Raw genomic sequence first — 20,350 nt, 5'->3', positions numbered from 1 at the left:
TGTGAATGCACACCACAGTACATAAGATCCACTGCAAAACTCTGAAGTTTCTGTATTAAATTGGAAACGCAGTGTAAAACTATTACTTAAACATCGTTATACTCATAGCGATGTTACAGATCTGTTATTGTGTTCAACAGTGTGTGCAAGCTGCACTATAAAGCATGGTGTGTTTAGTTCCCCTCTGAAGTAAATGCGTCTGATATCTGAGATTAACACAACTCACGGAGCAGGTAACATTACGCACGGTTTGTGAAATGGGATTATCAGGCCAGCTAACGTGCCACCTTTATCCAGATTGGTGACTCAGGAGCTGCAAATCATTTGGTGTGTCGCCTGCAAGCTGTCGTTTCTTTCTCCACTGTCCTGCTCATTTATTTTGATTATTTTCTTCTTTGGGAGACATCTCACTATAATAATTGGTTAAAAAATACATTCAACACGCTTTGGGTAGGTTATTGGTAATCATCGATTATAATGTTTACATCAAATGAGACCCTGATGCTCATGTTGCCAGTACAGAGCCGACAGTGGTTCTGTAGTGATAACACACAGTATAATAATCATAAACATTTCATTCATACTTGAGGTTTGTGATCATTATAGTCTAAAACGAGTAATGTTTTTCCCTTCACTGTGTTTCCTCCTAGTATCAGAAACAGATTTGATGTGATGTCAGATTTGAGCTCATGCTTTATTGATCATAACAAGGATAAGCCTTATGTAATGCCCTCATCAATAAGTAAAATTGTCTCCAGTACACAATCTGGTGAAGAACCTTCTAGTACTCTTGCTTTGCCAAAGAGATAAAGAGACTGGTCTAGAATAAGTCTGTGTATTTGGTCAGACTGAAAAGAAAATATCCTATCTCACTCATGATAAATCCACATTTCGTCTCTGTTTGTAACCCTTGTACCTTTTTTGTTTTTCTGAAGAATGATCACATTCTCACAGATTAGATTATTTCAGAATGTTTCAGGTGTTGCCCAGATAAGCGTTTCTGTGCTTTTTTGTCTTAATAGCAGGCAAACAAGGAAGAAGGAAACATGAGAACATGAAAACACATCAACTAGGCAAAACAGGGTGCTGCGCTCTGCCTCCTGAAGGCGACCGAAACAGGGATACAGACTGAGGTGTACACTTGCTTGCTTAAATCCTGAGTGCACTATTTCACTTTCCCACAAACTAATGACCATGCAACCACTAGCAAAGACTTCATTACTAATGCGAACGCTCCTTAGTGAGCTGCTGTCGGCCTCTCACTCCTCCATGCCAACTCTCACACATCCCACTGGGAACAGTGAAATGGGGAATGCAGCTCTTGCAGTAATCCAAAGGTTTCCAAGGCAGCCTTAATTTTAAGCAGAAAGGGGCTCTCTATGAGGAGGCTGGTGGCAAATGTTGGCGGGGGGGGGAATCATTCTGTCATCATGTTTTCACCTGTTTTTTTTAAAACCCTGTGTTGCCTGAAATGATCAGGATTAATGTTGATATTTCCTGCTCAGATGCCATGTTTTGGCTCTTATGTGAAGTCTTGTCCTCTGTATGTTACATTTAGACTGCTGTGTCTGCTCAGTGGCAGATGTCTATGCTGCAGTGCTCAGTAAAGCACAGCAGAATGTATTCTGTGTGGGTCACGCAGCCCCTTCACTCAGTCAACAACAGCGATCTTACTGTGTGTACAGTGTGCTAGCTCAGGCTGTTGACATCAGCATCACTGAGAGAAAATTTGCATGTTAACTTGAGAGCGTTTGCACGAGGGTGCCCATTTCCAGCCAGGTTGGTTGTCGGTAATGATAGTTTATCATGCACATAATTTCTCCCCATTTAGATTTTAACTTTAGTGCCGAGTTGTCGGCTGAGTGTGGCGTGTCAGCTCTCTGTTGAAGCCCAACTCTCATTGCAGGTTATGAACTGATAGAGCTCGTTGTTGGACTTTCTCTCAAACACCTGGCATCTTATTGCTAATTATATTCCATAAACTACCCGAGAGGCAAAATAAACAATTGGTTGTGACCACAGCGTTCGTACAGGAGCGCGTACAAGAGAAATAGTTTCTTGTTTTTGTTATCGTCTCATTCTGTCCCTGTGTCATAGGCTTATTAGTTTCACAGCCATATGAAGATTATTGTTATTACGTAATGTGATTAGCACTCAAGAGATACTTCTGCAGTCAGTTGACCAACTGGGGATTTTATACTCTATTACTGTGCAGACACTCTGCAGTCATCCATAGCATTACAAAACTAGCTAATCATAATGATTCTCTGAGCATGTGCAGGTAAAATAAAGTTGTCCACCCGGTGCTGTTGCATCTGCTGGCTCACCTGATTATTGTATAATTGAATGCTTGTGCTGTTGATTCATGTTTTATGTAATGAAATGCCTTTGCTGCAGTTGAAATTGCTTTAGAGCACTGTGGTGTGTTGTGTGCTTCTGCTTATTATACCCAAAGAGGTGTTTAATGTTTGTGCTGTATGTTTTGACACCAGCACAGTAAGAGGACACCACAGGGTTTTGCTTGTCCAACCTGTTTTCTTTCCTTGATCTTCTATAGGGTGAGGTGGTCTATACGAACTTTCACTCGCCTTCTGTTGCCAGATGAGGCTCCAAACCGTGTGTTAACCTGTGTTTTGCAGCAAAAATATCTTACATAACCAGGCTATAAAAACCCCCCAAAGGAAAGTTCATAGCGAGTTAGCACTCTAATGGAGCTGATTATATATAGCATCAGGTAAATTCCCCTTCACCACACACACTGTGGAGTGTTGAGAAATTGTTGTTAGTAAGCAAAGGCTTAAAAATATTTCTTGACTGTGCGCTCCCCTGTCTGAATGCCATCCTCTATAACTTGCTGTGAGCCTTTCCATGCAAAGACAGAAGCCTGAGCATAGCTGGAGGACCCTCTCGTTAAAAGAACTATGTGTTCTGCCCACATTGTAAAAGTTCCCTTTTTGAGGCACTTCGTTGCATAAGTAGATCCTCCTCGTGTTGCCCATGTGCAGTAATGGCCCCTGCTGCCACTGATAGCGCTGCTTGTATTTTCCGCCCGTCGACACTGACCAGCACCTGTACTGGCCGCTGAGAGTCAATGACAGAGCAACAGAGAAGGCTCTGTGTGGGTTTTTGGCAATCCCAGCCATGAGAGGGGAGGGGGGGGTTGAACTCCAAGGTAAAATGGAAGGTAACAAAGCGAGCCTCAGGACAGGACGATGTTGCTTACTATAGTCTCCTCTCGAATCTCATCGCCTCCCAGCTATTCTTTTTACCCAGCATGCCTCGCTGTAACTTTAATGGTCTTATAATACTGTATGGCTCTGTGATTTACATGGCGTGTCTGTACGTGCTCATTTTCCCCCCCTCTTAGCTCTGTCATCATTACATAATGTCTTTGTTGTTCTTGTTGCGCTGGTATTGTCCTCCTGGATGGATGATCAGGGGTCAATAAGTGGCCTAACCCATCCCAGAGGTATAGAGAGACATCGGCCAGTCATGTTTCATGTTGTCTTTTATGTTGTCTGAAGGACACTGTTGATTTTAATTTCTAATGAGTTGCAGATGACTAATTCACCTTTATACTTACTTATGCATAAGCACCCACATACCGTACTGTCATGCTGTGGACCCGCAGAAGCATGAATAAGACGCCCTGATTATGACATTGCGTTCAAGTCTGAACCAGTGCTGTGTATTAGAAACTCACTGTTTTATCTTGCAGTATAAATCGTGGAAAAGGTTAAATTAATGCACACAAATTGAAATGTGTCATGTTGGCCTGTTTTATCCTTTCTTGACTAACTTTCTGAGCAAAGATGCATATCTCAACCCTCAAATGAATGATATCTAAGGTACTCGTTTTTTCTTTCTTTTACAATGAATGGACATTGATGTGTTTCTAAAGCAAAACAAAAACCCCACAAGGTTATCTGTCAGAACAAATATGACATTTGACCTACATGTCAGAAAAACTGAAGTCGACCTCCTCAGCCAGCAAACGTCTCTTGTCGAAGTTTAATCAAAGACGTCCAGATAATGATGTTGTTTCTGTCAGCATTTTCACAACTCAATTTCAAAAACAGATCAGGGCTGAGCTTAGTCAATCAATTACTTAATCAGCAGTCAATTGATAATTTAATCAATTGTCAAGTGAAGAGGCGGAGAAACATTTGCTTGTCTGTTTTATTATGTGTCCTTTGTGATATAAAATTGAGTTTCTTTGTCTTTATTTTTGATTGACTGACCAAATAATTTAAGGAGCAATTTGAAGATTACTTTTTGTCTTGGGAAATCAAACAGGTACTTGTCATTAGGTGTAGTTTTTTTTTTTTTTTAGCTAGATCATAAAACAAATGACTTGCTTGTGTCAATAGTTGATCGGGTTGTTAAATGTACAGATTTGTTGTATAAATCATTTGACCTCCTCCATTTGTCTGACAGACAGACTGGGTCTAATCAGCTGCCAGTGGGTGCATTATACCCTGTTAGTCTCTGGCTTAAAATTTAGTAATAAAACTTCCCCTTTTCTCGCCTGTTGGCTTAGAGACCAGAGGCTCAGTAACTGAGAGTCCATCTTTCTGTTGTTGTAACAGGCCAGTTTAGCACTGCAGGCTGGCAGCTCTGGTTTTGTGTGAGGAGACAGAGCTGGACTGGCACTCCAGAGCCCACCATTGTTCCTGCCCATTGGCCATGCAGACGGCTGAACACATTGAGCTCTCCTGCCTTCCTGTCTGCCTGCTGCATCTTTCTGTGTGTTACAGGGATAGTTTGGTTTTTCTGAAGTGTGGTTGAACACACTACTTGTCAATAATCAGCGTATTACCTGCAGTAGATGGCAGGCAGCATGCCCCTGGTTTGGGGAAGCAGACAGTGCCAGGACAGAAGCAAAACATTATCCACCTTAAATGACCTTAAATAATCAATGTTAGTTTAAGTGTGCACTATATTTAGAATGTTTTCACTGCCTTACCTTGGTGTCAGACAGCCCTTTCTTTTGGCACTCAACTGCTAACAATACTGGTCCAGACCATCGCTAAATTAGCCAGATAAGGGCACTGTTTCTACTTAATAATCATGTAATAAAGCAGTAAATACCTACAAATAGATAAAACAACTTACCAAACAACCTGTAAAGAAATGCTCCAATTTCTAGTTTCCTCCAGTTTCCACAGAAGTAATCTGGTTCATAAGAGTTTCCGCTCGTCTCTACAGTGACCGGTTTCTCGTTAATGCCGTTGTTGTATTCATTTCAAATTTCAATTTCAGTTTCTTGTATTTGTTGTCACTTCCACAAACTGCTGCAAGTGTGACCTTGTTGCATTATACAGTGCAAGACAGAGTTGCATGTATGCATAGTAAGATGGAAATATAACACCAAAGGGCTGAATATACTCAAAATATAGCATACACTTAAACTGAGAGTGATCATTTCAGGTGGGCCTTCTTGTCAGGGGATGAAATCCATTTTGCCATGGACCTTGTCAACAACAGCACATCGCTGTGCCTCTGTGCCGGTACTGCTTTCTGTTTCATACAACACCACTTCAAAAAGCCCGAACTATCCCTTTCATGGTTTATGCTGGCACTTGTTCCAATATGACTAATATGAAGTAGTCAGGGTGAACCAACACCTGAGGAGGTGTTAGGTGAAATGAGTATGTGAAGGTATCTGAGGAGAGCGTGTAACAGGTAGGGCTGGGTGATGAAAAAAAATATTTGTGGTAAACAGATTTGATCGGGAGAGTGTTTATTGAATGAAGGCTGAATGAAGACAGTTGGAGAATAGTGGAAAGCACTTGGTCTCTTCTCATTAGATGAGGGTTTTTTTTCTGGCCTTTAAATTAAAACGAAAAGCAGATGTAACAAAGGATCGAGTGTTGTCCGTCTCAGCTTTGTGTCCAGCTTGTCTCTCACTTCCTTTGCTCAGAAGAGAGCTCAGTAGGAACTGAAGTGTCCTGTTTGGTCAACCTTGCACTCTGCACATCAACATATGTTGTACTGTGCCGTAAACTGGCATTCCCTTCTTAAATGTTTGTCAACAAAAAGAGCATGGCACGAATTGTTGGAAAGCTTGCAGTTTTCTGCGGTGAGCCCCATAAGTACCACTTCTCAAAAAGACTCAATTATGACACTCTTTGCTTTATTTTCTGGCAGCAGGAACGTCTTTGCAGGATCTTGTTGCTCACATTATATTTTTCTGGGAATACTGTGGGTTGGCATGCAGTGAGAGTTGAATGCAGGCCAGTAGCCTGAAGCTCTTGTCAGTGCTACCCACAATGAAACTGCCACTGTTTACTGAGCGAGTTAAGAGTATACTGAGGGTGGAGTTTGTTAGGCGTTGAAGATGGAGACATGGGTCAGAACAGTAATGTAGTGTAGTTTTTTGTGTGTGGTTAAACAGCGCAGCGCAAGTGGTTTACCAGGTCTCTAATTGTATGCTGTCAGTCTCAATCAATTTAAGGTGTGAAAAATTTCCTGCTCAAGTTGCTCTAATGCATCTCGAGATATTTTGGATAGCTGGATAATGTATATACTGAGTTTTGTTTAGTTTCATTCATCATTAAATCAGAGACTGCCTTGCTTTTTCCTGCCCTCTCGGAGAAAGGCACTATTTTCCCTTTCTGAAAATGCTCTGGTTTCTTCTCCTCCCCTCCCCCTCACCGGCTCTGCTTTTACTGTTTACCTTTTGCAGCTACTGACTGGCTATGCTTTTACTGCGTGTGGTGGTCTATTCCTCTCTTTGTCTTCGCTGATGCTTCCGTCTTTAAAGCAGCAAGTGTGCGACTGTTTGCGTGTACGTGTGCCATGTTGCTGTCTGGGGGAGGGCGATGTATGGCGTGATTCCTGTCCATCACTGACGCGTAGGGCTCCAAAAGAACATTGTGTTCTAAAGCTCACATGGGCATGTTTTACTTAAGCTTTCAGATGATGACACGCCAGTGCCATCAAATCTACTTACCCCAAGCCACCGCCTGAATGCAAAATCCCATTATCTTATTTCAGGGGCCAAAATAATTAGATTTGTAACAGACATCAGGATCAAAGAGGCGATGTATCTACAGTAGGCTTAGATGTGCTACATATGCAGTTCCAGCTGTATTAGTACAATGAATTGTTCGTTTTCTTCTTAAAAACATGCTGTTTCCTCGCCCATCAGGAGGCCGCTGTTTGCTTTGGAGTAAGTATGGTTGATGTAAATGTTTTGCCACGCTGCAGCAGATTGGTACACTGCGTACTGAGGTGAATGTTTGATGAATTTTTGTTCTCCTGCTGTGCCTGCTGATGCGTACACACTAAGAAAGCTTGTGTATTGTTGTATCCACGCCCACCCATGCAAACCCACACTGGCCAAGTGGCTTTTCCTATCAAATTACATTATATCACATGGCTGCGTCCTTCAGTCCCATTGTCCTGTGCCGATGCTCCTGATGTCACATTCCCAAGCCTCTTTGATCCCCGTCTGACTGGGGCAACTGCAGGGCTTCACAGCTTCACTGTTGCCACCGTACTTTGACTATGGGTGTGTTTTCTGGCTCGGAAGTAGCGAATGTGTTTAATTTGGCTCCTGAGAAATATAATGTTATGCAGGCAGTAACTTAAATGAATGTAAGATATAAACTGGTTTTATTATCCCTGAGAATGAAGCTTTTGAGGTCTTTCATATCTCTGCTATGATAATATTAATCAAAACTCCCACTGCAGTAATTTTATTTTAAAATGCTTGAAATCAAAATGTACTGTGGGTCTTCCCAAATTGTAGTATATGTTGCTCAGATCAGTTGATTTTAGTCTTTTAGTTAAGTCTCATAGGCATAATTTTGAACCGTGAGTCCTAAATCCAGTCAATTTAAACACAATACTCCCATTTCATCATGAAACAAAATCACTGCATGCCAGCAGTTCTAGAGGGAACACAAAACACAAATCTATTTCTTTGCTCCAAGAATTGATCAAACGCGACACTTCTTTGTCTTAGGCTTGTTTGCATTGACAGCATAGTTGATTCAGGGTGTCTGTGCCCAGAGCCTGTCTGCCAGACAGTCTTATCACTTTCATGTGCACTTGAACAGTGCAGATAATATTTATGTACCTCACTTGGTGCTATTGTTGTGTTTATTGAGGTTTGATTATATTATCTGAACTGTTGCGTCGATGATTTAGTGAACAACATGCAGTTTTGTCTCTGGTTTTTGAAAAAGTCTTTAATGTCAGTGGGCTGCAGACATGTTGGGTGAGCATGACCCTGCAGGAGGAGCAGTCTTTCTTCCACCATGTGACTTGGCCTACTTGGTGCTACAGGTTTGCTTGCAAATAGAGGTGTGTCTGTTCATTCAGTCGACGTCCTAGAGAAAGGCTCCTGTGTAAAATTCAGAAGGATTTATGTGCGTCACAGAGCCAGTGTAGTCAAAGAAGGATCCTTCTAGATCAGAAGGTCAAACAAGCTTTACAAATAGCCTAAATTAGGGTGGATTATAAGAGTATGAGGCCTTTCATTGTATGAGATGGAGTCAAGTGTTTTATCAAATTGTTATCATGTGGCTTTAAGAAGAAGCAGGATGGTGTGGTGTCATTCTGCCGGGAACTCCTGGGCCTGTCCCAGTGTGTTTATTAGCATGGCATTTTAACAATAAGCAAGCCACCAATCAGGTTCGCTTCAAACACCATCATGACATCAGTTTGTAGGCACTCTGATTTTCCGTTGGTTGAATCCAAGCTTATATAACATCACCCAGTTTAATTTATTTATTCTGTAAATGCAGCTGGTGGATTCGTATGTTAAGCTTGTGTACTGTGACCTGAAATCATTTCAGACAGGCTCTGTGTTTGAAATAAAGACAGTAAGTCAAATCATTTAAGTAGAGCTCATGATTTAAATTAATATCATTTCTTTCAATATCTGCGCGTGTTGATGTTTGAGCATATGTGTGTATTTTGAAACATGAAGATTTAGTTAAATGTTTTGCTCTTTCGGGCACCAAAGGATCTTGGTACATGTCATCTTTTAAAAACTTGCCTCATCACGACACATCTGGATTGACTGGTTTCTCAGATACTTATACCTGGAAATGAGTTAATGGGTGCACATGTTGTTAAAGCAATTTTATGCTGGACATGAACCAAAAGAATTTTGAACCTGGTTCCTTGTTTTATTTCATAGTTTGTTCATATTTGTTCATATGCCTTTATACTTGTCCAGTCTCTTTGCACTTACTGGGGACTCCCAACAGTTCAGGACAGCTCTGTAGTTCTCTAGATTCTTGAGGAGAAAAAGATAAAGAAAGTAGGATGCTTTCAGGGTTGGGTCGCTTCTGGTTTTGCCTGTCCAATCTGATGTACGAGCTTAAACCGGTTTGATTTTATACAAAACTACTGAACCGTACCCTAAAAAGTAGCCTACATCAGATAACTGTGCGTAATGGTGTGTGAGTTAGTAATGACTAATATGACAACATGATTTATTTTTTCGTTTTTGTGTTCAAGTGGCTAATGGAGACATGAGTTTTTGAATTTTTTTCCAGTATTTATTGAGACACAAAACGGCCTGCAATGAAATCCCTCCGGCTGTTTGCGCACCATCAATGTACGTTTGCTTAAAGCACTCGAAGTGTCTGACAATGTTATTGAAAGGATCCTTACAGAGTGAGACCTTTTTGTTAAAGAGTAAGATCCATTTGTCTACCCAGAAACAGCCGTTATATCACTCTCGGAAACCCACCAGACTCCTTTACAGAAACAGTAATTTTATCATCGTAAAACACACTTCATTCAAACGGCGCACAAACCTTCTTGGTTCGTCTTTCCACTGTTCCAACAATCGTCACTACCTCTGGATTTGTTGAAATGAACTCTTAATTCACTGAATCGGATTCGGTATTTGGCTCAAAATCAACCCGGTTTGAAAATGTTTACATTGGCCAGCCCTAGATGGTTTTACTCCAAAGCCTGAAAGTCAGTGCAAACAAAAGCATTACTCTTAAAGTTTTGGGCAAGTTAGGACTGATATCTTGCTCCGTGGTACTCAGTAACTACCCAGATCCTGGTGCCAGGAACAGGCCTGGGGTCATAATTCTTTAGATGGGATACACTATATGGAGTGTGCCTCTCTTCCTCCTATATAGCACACAACATTTCAGCACTTAAGGAAATGAACCCGCCACTCCACCACTAACAGTGCCTTTGATCACTTCCTCCAGAAGAAGATTAGCAAATAGGGCAGCAATGCTAAGCTCTGGGGCTAATGCATCTGCAGCATCAAGGTAGAAGAGGTGAACATGCACTTCTCAAGTCTTTCCCTTGACCCCGCTGAGTCTCAAAACCAGCTGCTCCTGTGCGCCTCTGAGTTATTGATTGGTTGGAAATGTGAGTGAACTGCGATGAAGCATTAAACTCTGTCCAAGTACAGTAAAGATGCATTGACCATTTGATTGCTGGTAAATAATTAGCTGGTTAAAAAAATATAAATGGGTTATTGCTGAGAAGTCAGTAGTCGGTATCAGTCTCTTCTGCCCAGGCCCTAGACCAAAATAGTTCCAGTAAATGGACTGAGAAAGTGGTCAGATGGACAAAAAGTATGAGCCAAATGTGCCGCAGTCAGCAGAACATCAGATTGCAGTGCAGTTGTTTCTGAATCTGTGTTTTGTATTTTGGACGTCAAAGCTATCACTGGAAGAGGAAACCACAGAGCAGTTTCTCCATGAGTGCAAGAATTCAAGATAGGAAATGTTTTGAAAGGGGGGATATTTGTGAAAAAATCTTTGAGAAACTGCTCTTTATGTGCTTCAACAGCAAACATAACTCACTGTAACTGGTCACTGTGAGGCCTTTGGGTGCCTGAGCTGAATTCCACACTCCATGTGGGAGAGTTACAGTGCTGTTCACCAGTTCAGCCACTGTGTCCTAGCTGCCCCAAGGATGCACCAGTGGAGAGGATTATGGAGGATCAGCAGGCTTTTGAACAAACTGCTGCTCGACATTATTCCATGCTTCAATGTGGAGGGAAATTAGAACGCACACACAAACCTGCACACACAAACACGCTCAGCCTTCTAAGGCTGGGCTTTTAGGCTCTGCCCCCCTTCCTCAAACAGCGAGGCCATGTTTTTGTCTGCCTGGCAGATGCGCTGGCCTACTTTTACTGGCAAGCCCTGGCACGTCTCCCTGCCCCACAATCCACCTCTGCCCACGTGGATCCTAGATTCTCTGTCAGCTCTTTTTCCCCCCACCTCCCCCCTCCGAGTCTGTATGCGTAGGACTGTGAGTGCTGTGTTTATTCTCTGTCGGCTTGAAGGATTTTTTTCTCCTAGATGTTGCTCTGTGAAAAAACAGCTGGATTTATTTGGCCTTTCATTATGTGCGCATGTGTGTGTTGTCTCCAAGCACATGTGTCGGGAAACTAGCTCACTGCATCATCACACCGTCCTCCATTGGCCTTTCTCCCACTATTAGCTCATTTTACAGCACCACGCATCGTACATCAAGAATAATCTGAACTTCAGTGAAAAACATCACACGACTGTCCTCTGCCTCAGGACAGACAAACTGAACATTCCCGTTAAATCATAATCAAGGACATAATAACATATACTCCATTGTCTAACTCACTGCACTGGTGTTTGTGACTCCTTCCTCTTGTTGCGCATTTGTTTTTCTATCTCTGTTTCCTCACAACAGCTGACATAGTGACACAGTTTAAGTAATTTAAGACAGTTAAGGAGGGTGAAGGCTTAGTGTCCATCACATGCTGTCAGTTCGTTAAAGGCTATGTGTGTGCGTGCACGTGTGTGTAAGAGAGAGAGAGAGTATATATAATAAGCAGCAACAAGCTGATTTGAGATTTAGGCCAGGAGAGGGAAAGGTAGCAAATAATCTGTCCTGGTTCAGGTTATATCGTTTGTGTGTTGCAGTGTCATGCTGTGACAAAGATGAGTGTGCATGAGAGGGGGGAGTGACAAAGCTCTCTGGATCTCTCCCAGTCAAACCGTTAAAGAGCCACAGGGACGGATGTCAGAGGCAGTAAGGCTATAGGACACAAATTCACATGTGTTGTCATGCTAGATGCCTCTGAAATCTTTTAGTCACCAGGCAGACATCCTGCCTGAGGAGAGATCACAGCCCCGTTTGCATGCCACGCAGCTGGTGATAATATTTGACTCGCTGCCGGCAGATGAATCTATCCTCAGCCTGTTGTCTCTGCAGTTTCGTCTGCTCTGTGTCAACCCAGTCAGTTGGTACAGCTCAGTGCAGTTAGTTTACAGCACGTCTCGTGGATCTGAATGGTCCTAAAGCCAACAGGAAATATCAGGGGATTTGGCTGTTCGGAACCGGCAGAGACAGTGTATCAGCACATGCAGCCAGTGTGTCTGTGTGCGTCTGCAAAGCTGTGTTATTGTGCATCGGCAGTATAATGGCAGAAAAAGTAGAGAGATTTCAAAAGGTTATGCTCAGGTTGTCGTCATGTCCTCAAGCAACACAGAGACTCCATCAGAGCTTGAGAGGAGCCGTTTTGTGGCTCCCATGCTTCTGTAACGAGTGGCAAACGAGCTGATAATGTTCTCTTCAGCACTTATTTGAATATAACAAAATGACTGAGCCGTTTGGAGCCAGAGAAGACGGAGCGTAAAAGACGGGAGAAACTTCTTTAAAATCCCCAGGTGCTTTTGAAGTGGGACAGGAAACGGGGGTAGAGAGAGAATGAGGAAGAGTGTATTTGCAGGCAGCTGACTCATTAGTCTCGCCTCAGGCTCTTCCTTCGTTAGCTTGCGTCGACACACTGCTGGTATTTAACATAGATTGCACACTTCCACATTTGGTCAGTGGTCTCTGTGTTTCTCTCCATTTGTGGGTTTCCCTTCCCACTATTGCATAATCATTTGAATTAAAAAGTGGGTCAGATCACACCCCCAAAGCAAGTCCTCTCAGATCAGCCCCCCTTTTCGCTTCTTTTTCTCTCTTCTTCTCTTCTTTTGTTCCATGTTATAGGAGGAATGTCAACACCGAGGGTGGCAGGCCGTTGCTTGTTTTACAGTACAGGGCATTTATGGTCTTGAATTGTTCCACATGTTTTAATCCCTGTATTTGAATTTACATTATTTGAATAGCACCCTGTTACTCAGCAGGTTCTGGCCAAACATTGCCTCAATGAGTCACGTAGCGGAAGTTGGTCAGATTTGCATCCATCATCACGGACATTTGTTCAGGGCTGTTTACTTTGTGACGTGTTCACTTAAACTTGCAATGTGGTATGTCATCTGTTTGTCATGTGTATTTACACAAGCGTCCTCTTATCCGGGAGACTGAAGGCCTTTTAAAAAATGAGTAAAATTTGGTAACATAACTGGTCATTAAAGGCAGAAAGGGGAGGATGTTCACAGGGGAGGAAGCAGCAACTTTGGCTGTTACGTTTACCAAACTAAATTGACAATTTCTACTCATTCTGCCTTTAATGAAATATTTCCATCAGTCAGTTTGACTAGTAACTAATAACAACTGTAAATGCACATTTAAGATGACATACCTTTTGAGAATTTAGTGAATTATATGTGCATGTAGTCTGATTACAAGTAGCGAGAGATGTTGTCTCCGTTGCTGATGAAAATCTATTTGAGGTGACTCAGACAGAAGAGGAAATGTATTAAAGTTTTATTCACGTTACATTAAGTCATGCTCGCTGACCTCCTTCCTCACGCTCATCTCCCGTGTCGCCTTTTGAGGCATCCAAATCAAAAGCAACTTGCCTTCAATAAAATTACAAGTCTTGGGGTTTGAACGTTGTTTGAAACATTTGGGATAATTTACCCAACTCAATAAAATATATGACATAGGTCTGCTCTTCATGGACATTTTAATGTGGAAATGTTTTCTGTTTTGTGTTTAAGTGTCTCGGTGCAACACTTTCAGGTGCTTTTTTTGAAACGACACTGTGAAACTACACAGTGAAACCACTTCGGTTTGTTTCGGAGAACATGCAGGAACGATGAGACCTTGATGTAAAATTCAGATCATGTGAGACTTATGGGGAATTTTTAAAGCCGCCCGAAGGCTTTATGTTGTCCTGTGCGAAGAGGCCTGTACTGACATCCTGGAGTATGTAAACAGCAAGTGAGTAAACAGATCACCCAAATATTCAACGGAGATCCGCACTAAGAGCACTTTTCCTGTAGGCACCTTACAGCTGCACAGTTCTGACCAAAGAAGGATGGATTCCAGCAGTAGGATTTACATTCAGACTAAATAATGATCTGTCTGCTGTTTAGAGTAACTCAGCTGGGATTCAACAGACTTATCACCTGAGAGTGGATACATTTAGTGTGTCTGGAGATAAGGCATAAATGAACTAAGGCTGTCAAAAGTATCGATACTTTGATATACTTTTTTATCTATCCACTGTCTGCAGGTCAAGTTATGAATAATGTTTGAATATCTCAAAGGATTTACAGACTCATTTGAAGCGCTGTGAGATGTTGTATATGCGATTGCGATATGGAAGGAGGCTGAAAGTTGCATTCACTGCTCCATCAAGGAATCAGATTTTTCACAATTTTTTGTTGCGCTATCATCCAAATGCCTCCACGTTAGCCTTTCCTTCCTTTCCATATAAAAAGAGTACATTTTCATAGTCTTGAATAGTCATATTCTGGAAAATATTTTCACTACTATGTAAAAAAACGAAAATATAGGCTTGATATTAGTCATCATTTCTGTTGTGCAAGGATCGCATGTCATCACCATAATTTGCCGGCATTTCATTTTCATAGCGGTGCGTTACATAATGTTGCGTGAGTCCTCTTCAGTAACATGCGGAGGATGTCTTCCCTGCACAGGTGGGGGACCAAGGAGGCATCTGAAACGCAACACAGTCACATAGTTTAAGGCTATGGAAAGCTAAGTTTAGCCAGGAGCCTATATTAGCCCATGGTTCATTTTTACTCCTTAGGATTTGTGCACTGCTTGGCTCTTAGGTTTCCCTCACTGGCTTTGTGGCCACTCTTAGCCTTTTACGAGAAAGCGTGTATGGTGTTAGCAGGTGTAGGAGTATGCATGCATTTCATCATGTGTCGGGATACAAAACATCAGTAAATGTTGCGTCATGTGTCGGAATTAGCTGCCTCTCAGAATTGAGGAGCGAGGGTTTCTTCTTAGACGCGACATTTTGCACTCATGATCAACCTGATGGCGATAAATCGGAGATAAATCAACAATGAAAATGGCAGCAGTATTAAATTCCCTACCGTGCCTCAGTTGTTTTTATTGTAGCGTACACAGCAGTCTTTTCAGTAATGTGTCAACACTCTTGTCCGAAAACTAATAAATTCAATATTTTGCATGTCAACTTGAGTAGAAGTAGCTTCAATATTTGGATTAACAACTTGTCTCGCTGAGTTGTCATTTGCTCATAAATCTGATGGGGTATACAGCTCAGCTTTCAAAAGATCCTCTTACAAATTAAGTCTCAGCTGGATGTTCTTGTCATCTTTTATCTCGTCATTCAATCACCTCAAATGTTAATGAACAGAATCCAGATGGAGAGGCTCTCTGAGTGGCAGCACACTGACTTGCACAGATGGCTTTCTCTATGTAATAGTGAGTGTTAGTGCTCCCTGCTCATCTCTGTTCCTCCTGACGGCCGGGCTGACAGGGCGCTAACATGACTGCCCATGTGTCCTGCTCACTTCTAATATTTGACCGCTCAAGGGTAACCGCTCCAGTTTCACAATCACATGGTTGTTTCTATCTGAGCGTTACTTCTTTCTTTCTTTTTCCACTGATGCAATGTGTCATCATGCTCCGAGCTGGATTTTTGTATTTGGGCTTTTCCATAATGTACACATGCCTTTGAGCTAAACAAATAAACAGTGTACGTGTTGCATCTTTATGCACATTGCATAATGATGTCACAGAGGTCTTTCATCTTTTTTGACAGTGATTGAGTAATCTAATAATTTTTGAGAGTCCAATTTTGGCCTCATGAGTGTGAGAAGGTCTTTGTTTGATGTTGGTGCCTTTCAGTTGAACTCAGTCTGCTGACTGAAGTTCAAAGAAGTTGAGCAGATACAGTTTGTGGGTGAGTTATGGAAAAACCCTATTAGCATCATAGCAGAGAGGGAACATGTTAAGACAAATCTCAGTTTCACTCCTCCCTTCCTCCACTCTTCATTTTAACTCCACTGATAAGGTAACCAGCTGAGAACCAGCTGTCTCTCTGTCTTCTGCGTCCCTGTCTTCATCTGTTTTGTTTCCTTATCATTCTCGAGGCCCGTCTGTCTTCTGTTACTCCAGCTTGTTTCTTTTGGCTTGTTAGCCTTTCCCTTCCAACGTATTTTGCCCTCGATCATCAGGACTACATGCTGTCCTGTATTGAAAAGTTGCTCCTGTTTTTACAGTCGCCTGGCAGAGATAATGTAGGTTAGTCTGTGTTCCAGCTTTCTCCCCTTCACGTCTGCCCTGGCGGCCTTGAGCTCACTTCAGGTACAGAGCAGCTATGTTCTGCTTCCGTTCTGTACTGCATGTTATGGGTAGCCTTGAAAGTAGTTCAGCATAATTGAGTGGAGGTATGCAAGACGTACACAGGCTGAAATGAAACTCGCCAAAGCTGTGAAAGTTGCTCACATGCACACACATGTGAGTTGTGTTGAAATAAGATTGACTTGCAGACACCTGAATGAGCTGCAGCAATAGCCTGGACCCTGCTAAGCCTCACGGGCTGAAAAGATCAAGAGGGAGGGGGCAGAGAAGAATGATTCAATGCAGTTTGCCTTGAGCAACACACAAATAACAAGAGTGGCATTTTGTTTACATTGTGTGGTTAATCACTTTCTGCATTAGTCCCGCTTTCTGCCATCATTTTACTTTCCCTCCCTTGAGTTCATCTCTCTCCCTTTGTATCTCTGCTTATCTTCATCGCACATTCGGCCTCCTTTGCTCTCAGTATTTTCATTGCCCTTGCCCAAAGAGTTTATGTCAGTTGCTCTTCTAGGAGGTGCTTTCACTGTGGAGGATGTGATGTCATACAGCTTCATCATTCTTAGTTCAAAGGCGCCCATTGCTGACAGCATATTGTGCTGTTTTTATCATGATGTGGAAACAGCGACGTTGATGATGATATATTTTAATCATCTTTCTGCAACTACTTGTACAGTAACTGGCATTGATTACCTCTTGTGTGATCATCAATAAGTTTGCATTGTGCTGATATTTTGTTTTCCCTGTTTGTGTTGCAGGTACCCCAGTCAACATGTGTTTTGTTCAGAGCAGAGCTTGTCTGGTCCAGGTCAGTCTCCCGGGGACAGAAACCCTGAAGGCCAGGAGCAGGAGCAGGAGCAGGACTCCACGCAACACAAGGTGCAATGAAGTTTGCCACCTTTACTCACTAAAGAGCACATATGTTTGATAAATGATGTCAAATAACAATCCTTCCAACGCCAGCTTCTTCATTTCTAAAAAATCTGACCATACGGCCTCGAAAATATTTCGTAATTAGTGTATTTATTATTATATTTTTGGAAAATGGATATTTGGTGCTGGTCCATCTTGTGGATGACTGTGGGATGGTGGGCAGTATTATTAGACTCACTGCTCGTGGTGAGTTAGCATAACACTAAGACGGTCACGGTGGGAGTTGGTTTATGCACCTTTGTGACCCACTAACCCCTGCTGAGAAACCCCTGGTCAGCAGTGGAAGGGTGAGGGGATTTATTGCTGCCACCAAGACAGAAGAAGAGAATATCATATGAGTCCTTTCACTGTATCTTTCTAATGCCACATTTCCACTAGCGCGGCTCGACTCGACTCGACTCTACTCTACTCGGTTGTTTTGTGTTTCCATTAGGGATAGTACCTGGTACCTGGTACTATTTTTAGTACCTGCTCTGGCGAGGTTCCAAGTGAGTAGAAGCGATACTAAATGTGTGACGTTAACAGCCTGTTGGCCACTGATTGGCCGGAGAATGTCGTCACTGGTCTGCAACGTCCAACACTGGAAAAACAATCCCGCCCCCTCCATTGTAACGCCGGGCAGCAACCGCTGACTTCTTCTCTTTATTCTCACTCGAGGGAAATGGCTGCTCATAAAATATCACCGTGGTCCATCGACGAGGTCCAGACTTTTCTGGGTTTGGTGGCAGATGAAAGAATATAACATCGCCTCGATGTCCTCCATTGTTTGTCGGCTCTGTTTGCGTCACGTACAAATTGACGTCATGGCAGTTTCACGCAGCCGTGGTATGACTACCCCGCCTACGTTGAGGAGGTACTATGAAGTACTCAATTGTAATGGAAACTCAACCAAACCAAGTAGAGTAGAGTAGAACCGAGTCGAGTAGAGCTGGAACTGTGTAATGGAAATGCGCCATAAGTTCACAGCTGATAATCTCATTGTATGATTGAAAATGTGTCAAGAACCCTCATAAAGAGTGAAAACCGTGTTCAGTACATGAAGATCAGAGTCACTTTTAAGTTACTTAGAAAGCAGCCCAGTAGCATGTTGTCAAGAACACACTTCCATGGTGTAAGTCATGTCAGTGGTTGTTATACAGGCTGGGACCAGCCCTGTGGGGTTAGAGTTCAGAGTACACAAAGCTTACCCAGTTCTCAGCCTCAGGGGCTGAATGCTGTTTGAGACTAATCCATCTTAAGTCAGTCAACAAGAGTTTGCCCGAGGTGGGCTGATGCTGGCTCCAAGCTGGGTCTGGATTACATATTTGATTCCCTCAGCAATTATGAATGGGCCCTCAAAGTTGTGTGTGTGCATGTGCGCGTGAGTATTAGCATGAATGATAATTTGGGGAAGCGAGTGTGTTTTGGTATGCATGTGTAAGCACAGAAGAAGGGGAATCATTGTTTGTGGTCCAGCAACGAACAGGCGTGCCAGGGCGGTTCAACAGGCCTGGCAGTCTGTCATTGGCCTTTATAACACGGTCTTTGTCCACCAACAAAGGGCTTGTTTCACAACCTGAAATGCAAAGACCTTTTACATCTGACATTTTCACACAAAACTGCATTTTTTTAACTAAACAAAATCCATCAATGATGTCTTTCAAAGGGATTGAATTGTCGTCCTGTGATGCTGCTTCCTTTTTGTGCAGCGATATTTCATGTGATCAAACCGCTTGATCGACATTTTTAGTTACCAGAATGTGGACTGCGTGATGACGTGGAGTTTTTTTTATTTGTTTTTCACTAGGTGTTGGAAGAATGGACAGCACACTCATACGATATGGGGCTAGAGACAGAGAGAGCAGCACTAGAGAAGCTGGCAACACACAATGTACACCAAGAACAGGTAACATCAGACACTGTACATACCAGCTCTTTAAAGCTCTCAAAACTAAGGCTGGGTGACAGATGACAATATACAGGAGAACCAAGATGCTGCCAATCCTTTTAAACAAAAAAAGGAAAAGAAAGCTGAACCGTGAGTAGAGATCAGGGTATTTCAGCTTGCAAATATTCATTATTTTCCTCATCTTTTTAATTTTGATTTATGTATTTATTAAACCAGGAAGTCCTAGAGAGGACAACACACGCAAAAATGGCAAAGAGGGAAAAAGTAAATGATGAAAGAAGTTTCTTTTAATCTTATTTTTGGCTGGAGTGAATTCTTTCAGTTCAATTATCACTCTATGTTTGACTTAATATATAGATATCAGTAATAGGGATACGTTTTAAGGCTGGCTGTTGGTGGATTTACTAAGAAAGGTTCATGAAACTAGTACAAGAGATAGACAATATTTTCTCTGAACGTTTTTTTTGTTGTTTTATCTCAACAGACTGTGAATCCTCTGGAAGCTGAGGTGAAGGAGACCAAGCCGGACCCGGAGTCAGATACTGTACCTGTTACTCCTGAGCCAGAACCCCACCCAGACCCCCAGGCTGATTTAGACCTGCAGACTGACACCCAGGACCATGACCAGGAAGTCTCTGTGTCCACGCCAGAACCAGTTCCAGCACAGGGCCAAGTGTCCACAGATGCCCCAGCGCCAGCAGAGATCTTCAGTGACGCTCCTGCCGCACACCCCAGTCTGGACTCGCATCCAGCCACATCCCAAGATGAAGCTGAAAACACACCTACCTCACAGAGTGCCGGCCAGACCCACACAGGGTAAGTTCAGATTCACTTCCTCATTCCAGAGACCTGCTCTCTGGAGTTAGAAGTTGGTTTTAACCACAGAGAAGTCACATTGGTGAGCTAAAAATGAAGAAAACGCATGTTCCTCCTATGATGGTTAAAGCCAACTTCAACCTGGTCCAGGTATGATGTAGGTGAAACTGTCCCAGTGCTGCCATTGTCATGCCAGAGGCTGCACATTTCCTTTGATTTTGTTGGTTTTTGTTTGTTGGTTAACTTTTGTTCCCTTCA

At 42.5% G+C, this 20,350-nt stretch overlaps 1 protein-coding gene across 3 annotated transcripts in view; it reads left to right on the top strand.

The window, feature by feature from the left end:
- The window catches only part of suco (SUN domain containing ossification factor), a 41,664-nt gene that overhangs the window by 972 nt on the left and 20,342 nt on the right, over positions 1 to 20,350 (top strand). For all 3 annotated transcript variants that reach the window (XM_070960324.1, XM_070960323.1, XM_070960322.1), the window contains exons 2-4: positions 17,214 to 17,334; positions 19,175 to 19,273; positions 19,761 to 20,092. In XM_070960324.1, coding sequence (XP_070816425.1) covers positions 17,214 to 17,334; positions 19,175 to 19,273; positions 19,761 to 20,092 — 552 coding nt within the window. The remainder of the gene's footprint in view (positions 1 to 17,213; positions 17,335 to 19,174; positions 19,274 to 19,760; positions 20,093 to 20,350) is intronic.

Source organism: Chaetodon trifascialis, chromosome 4 (genome assembly GCF_039877785.1).
Source record: "Chaetodon trifascialis isolate fChaTrf1 chromosome 4, fChaTrf1.hap1, whole genome shotgun sequence".
In the NCBI taxonomy this organism is placed as follows: Eukaryota; Metazoa; Chordata; class Actinopteri; order Chaetodontiformes; family Chaetodontidae; genus Chaetodon; species Chaetodon trifascialis.
Note: the sequence above shows the minus strand (reverse complement) of the source record. Positions and strands in the feature narration are given on the sequence as shown.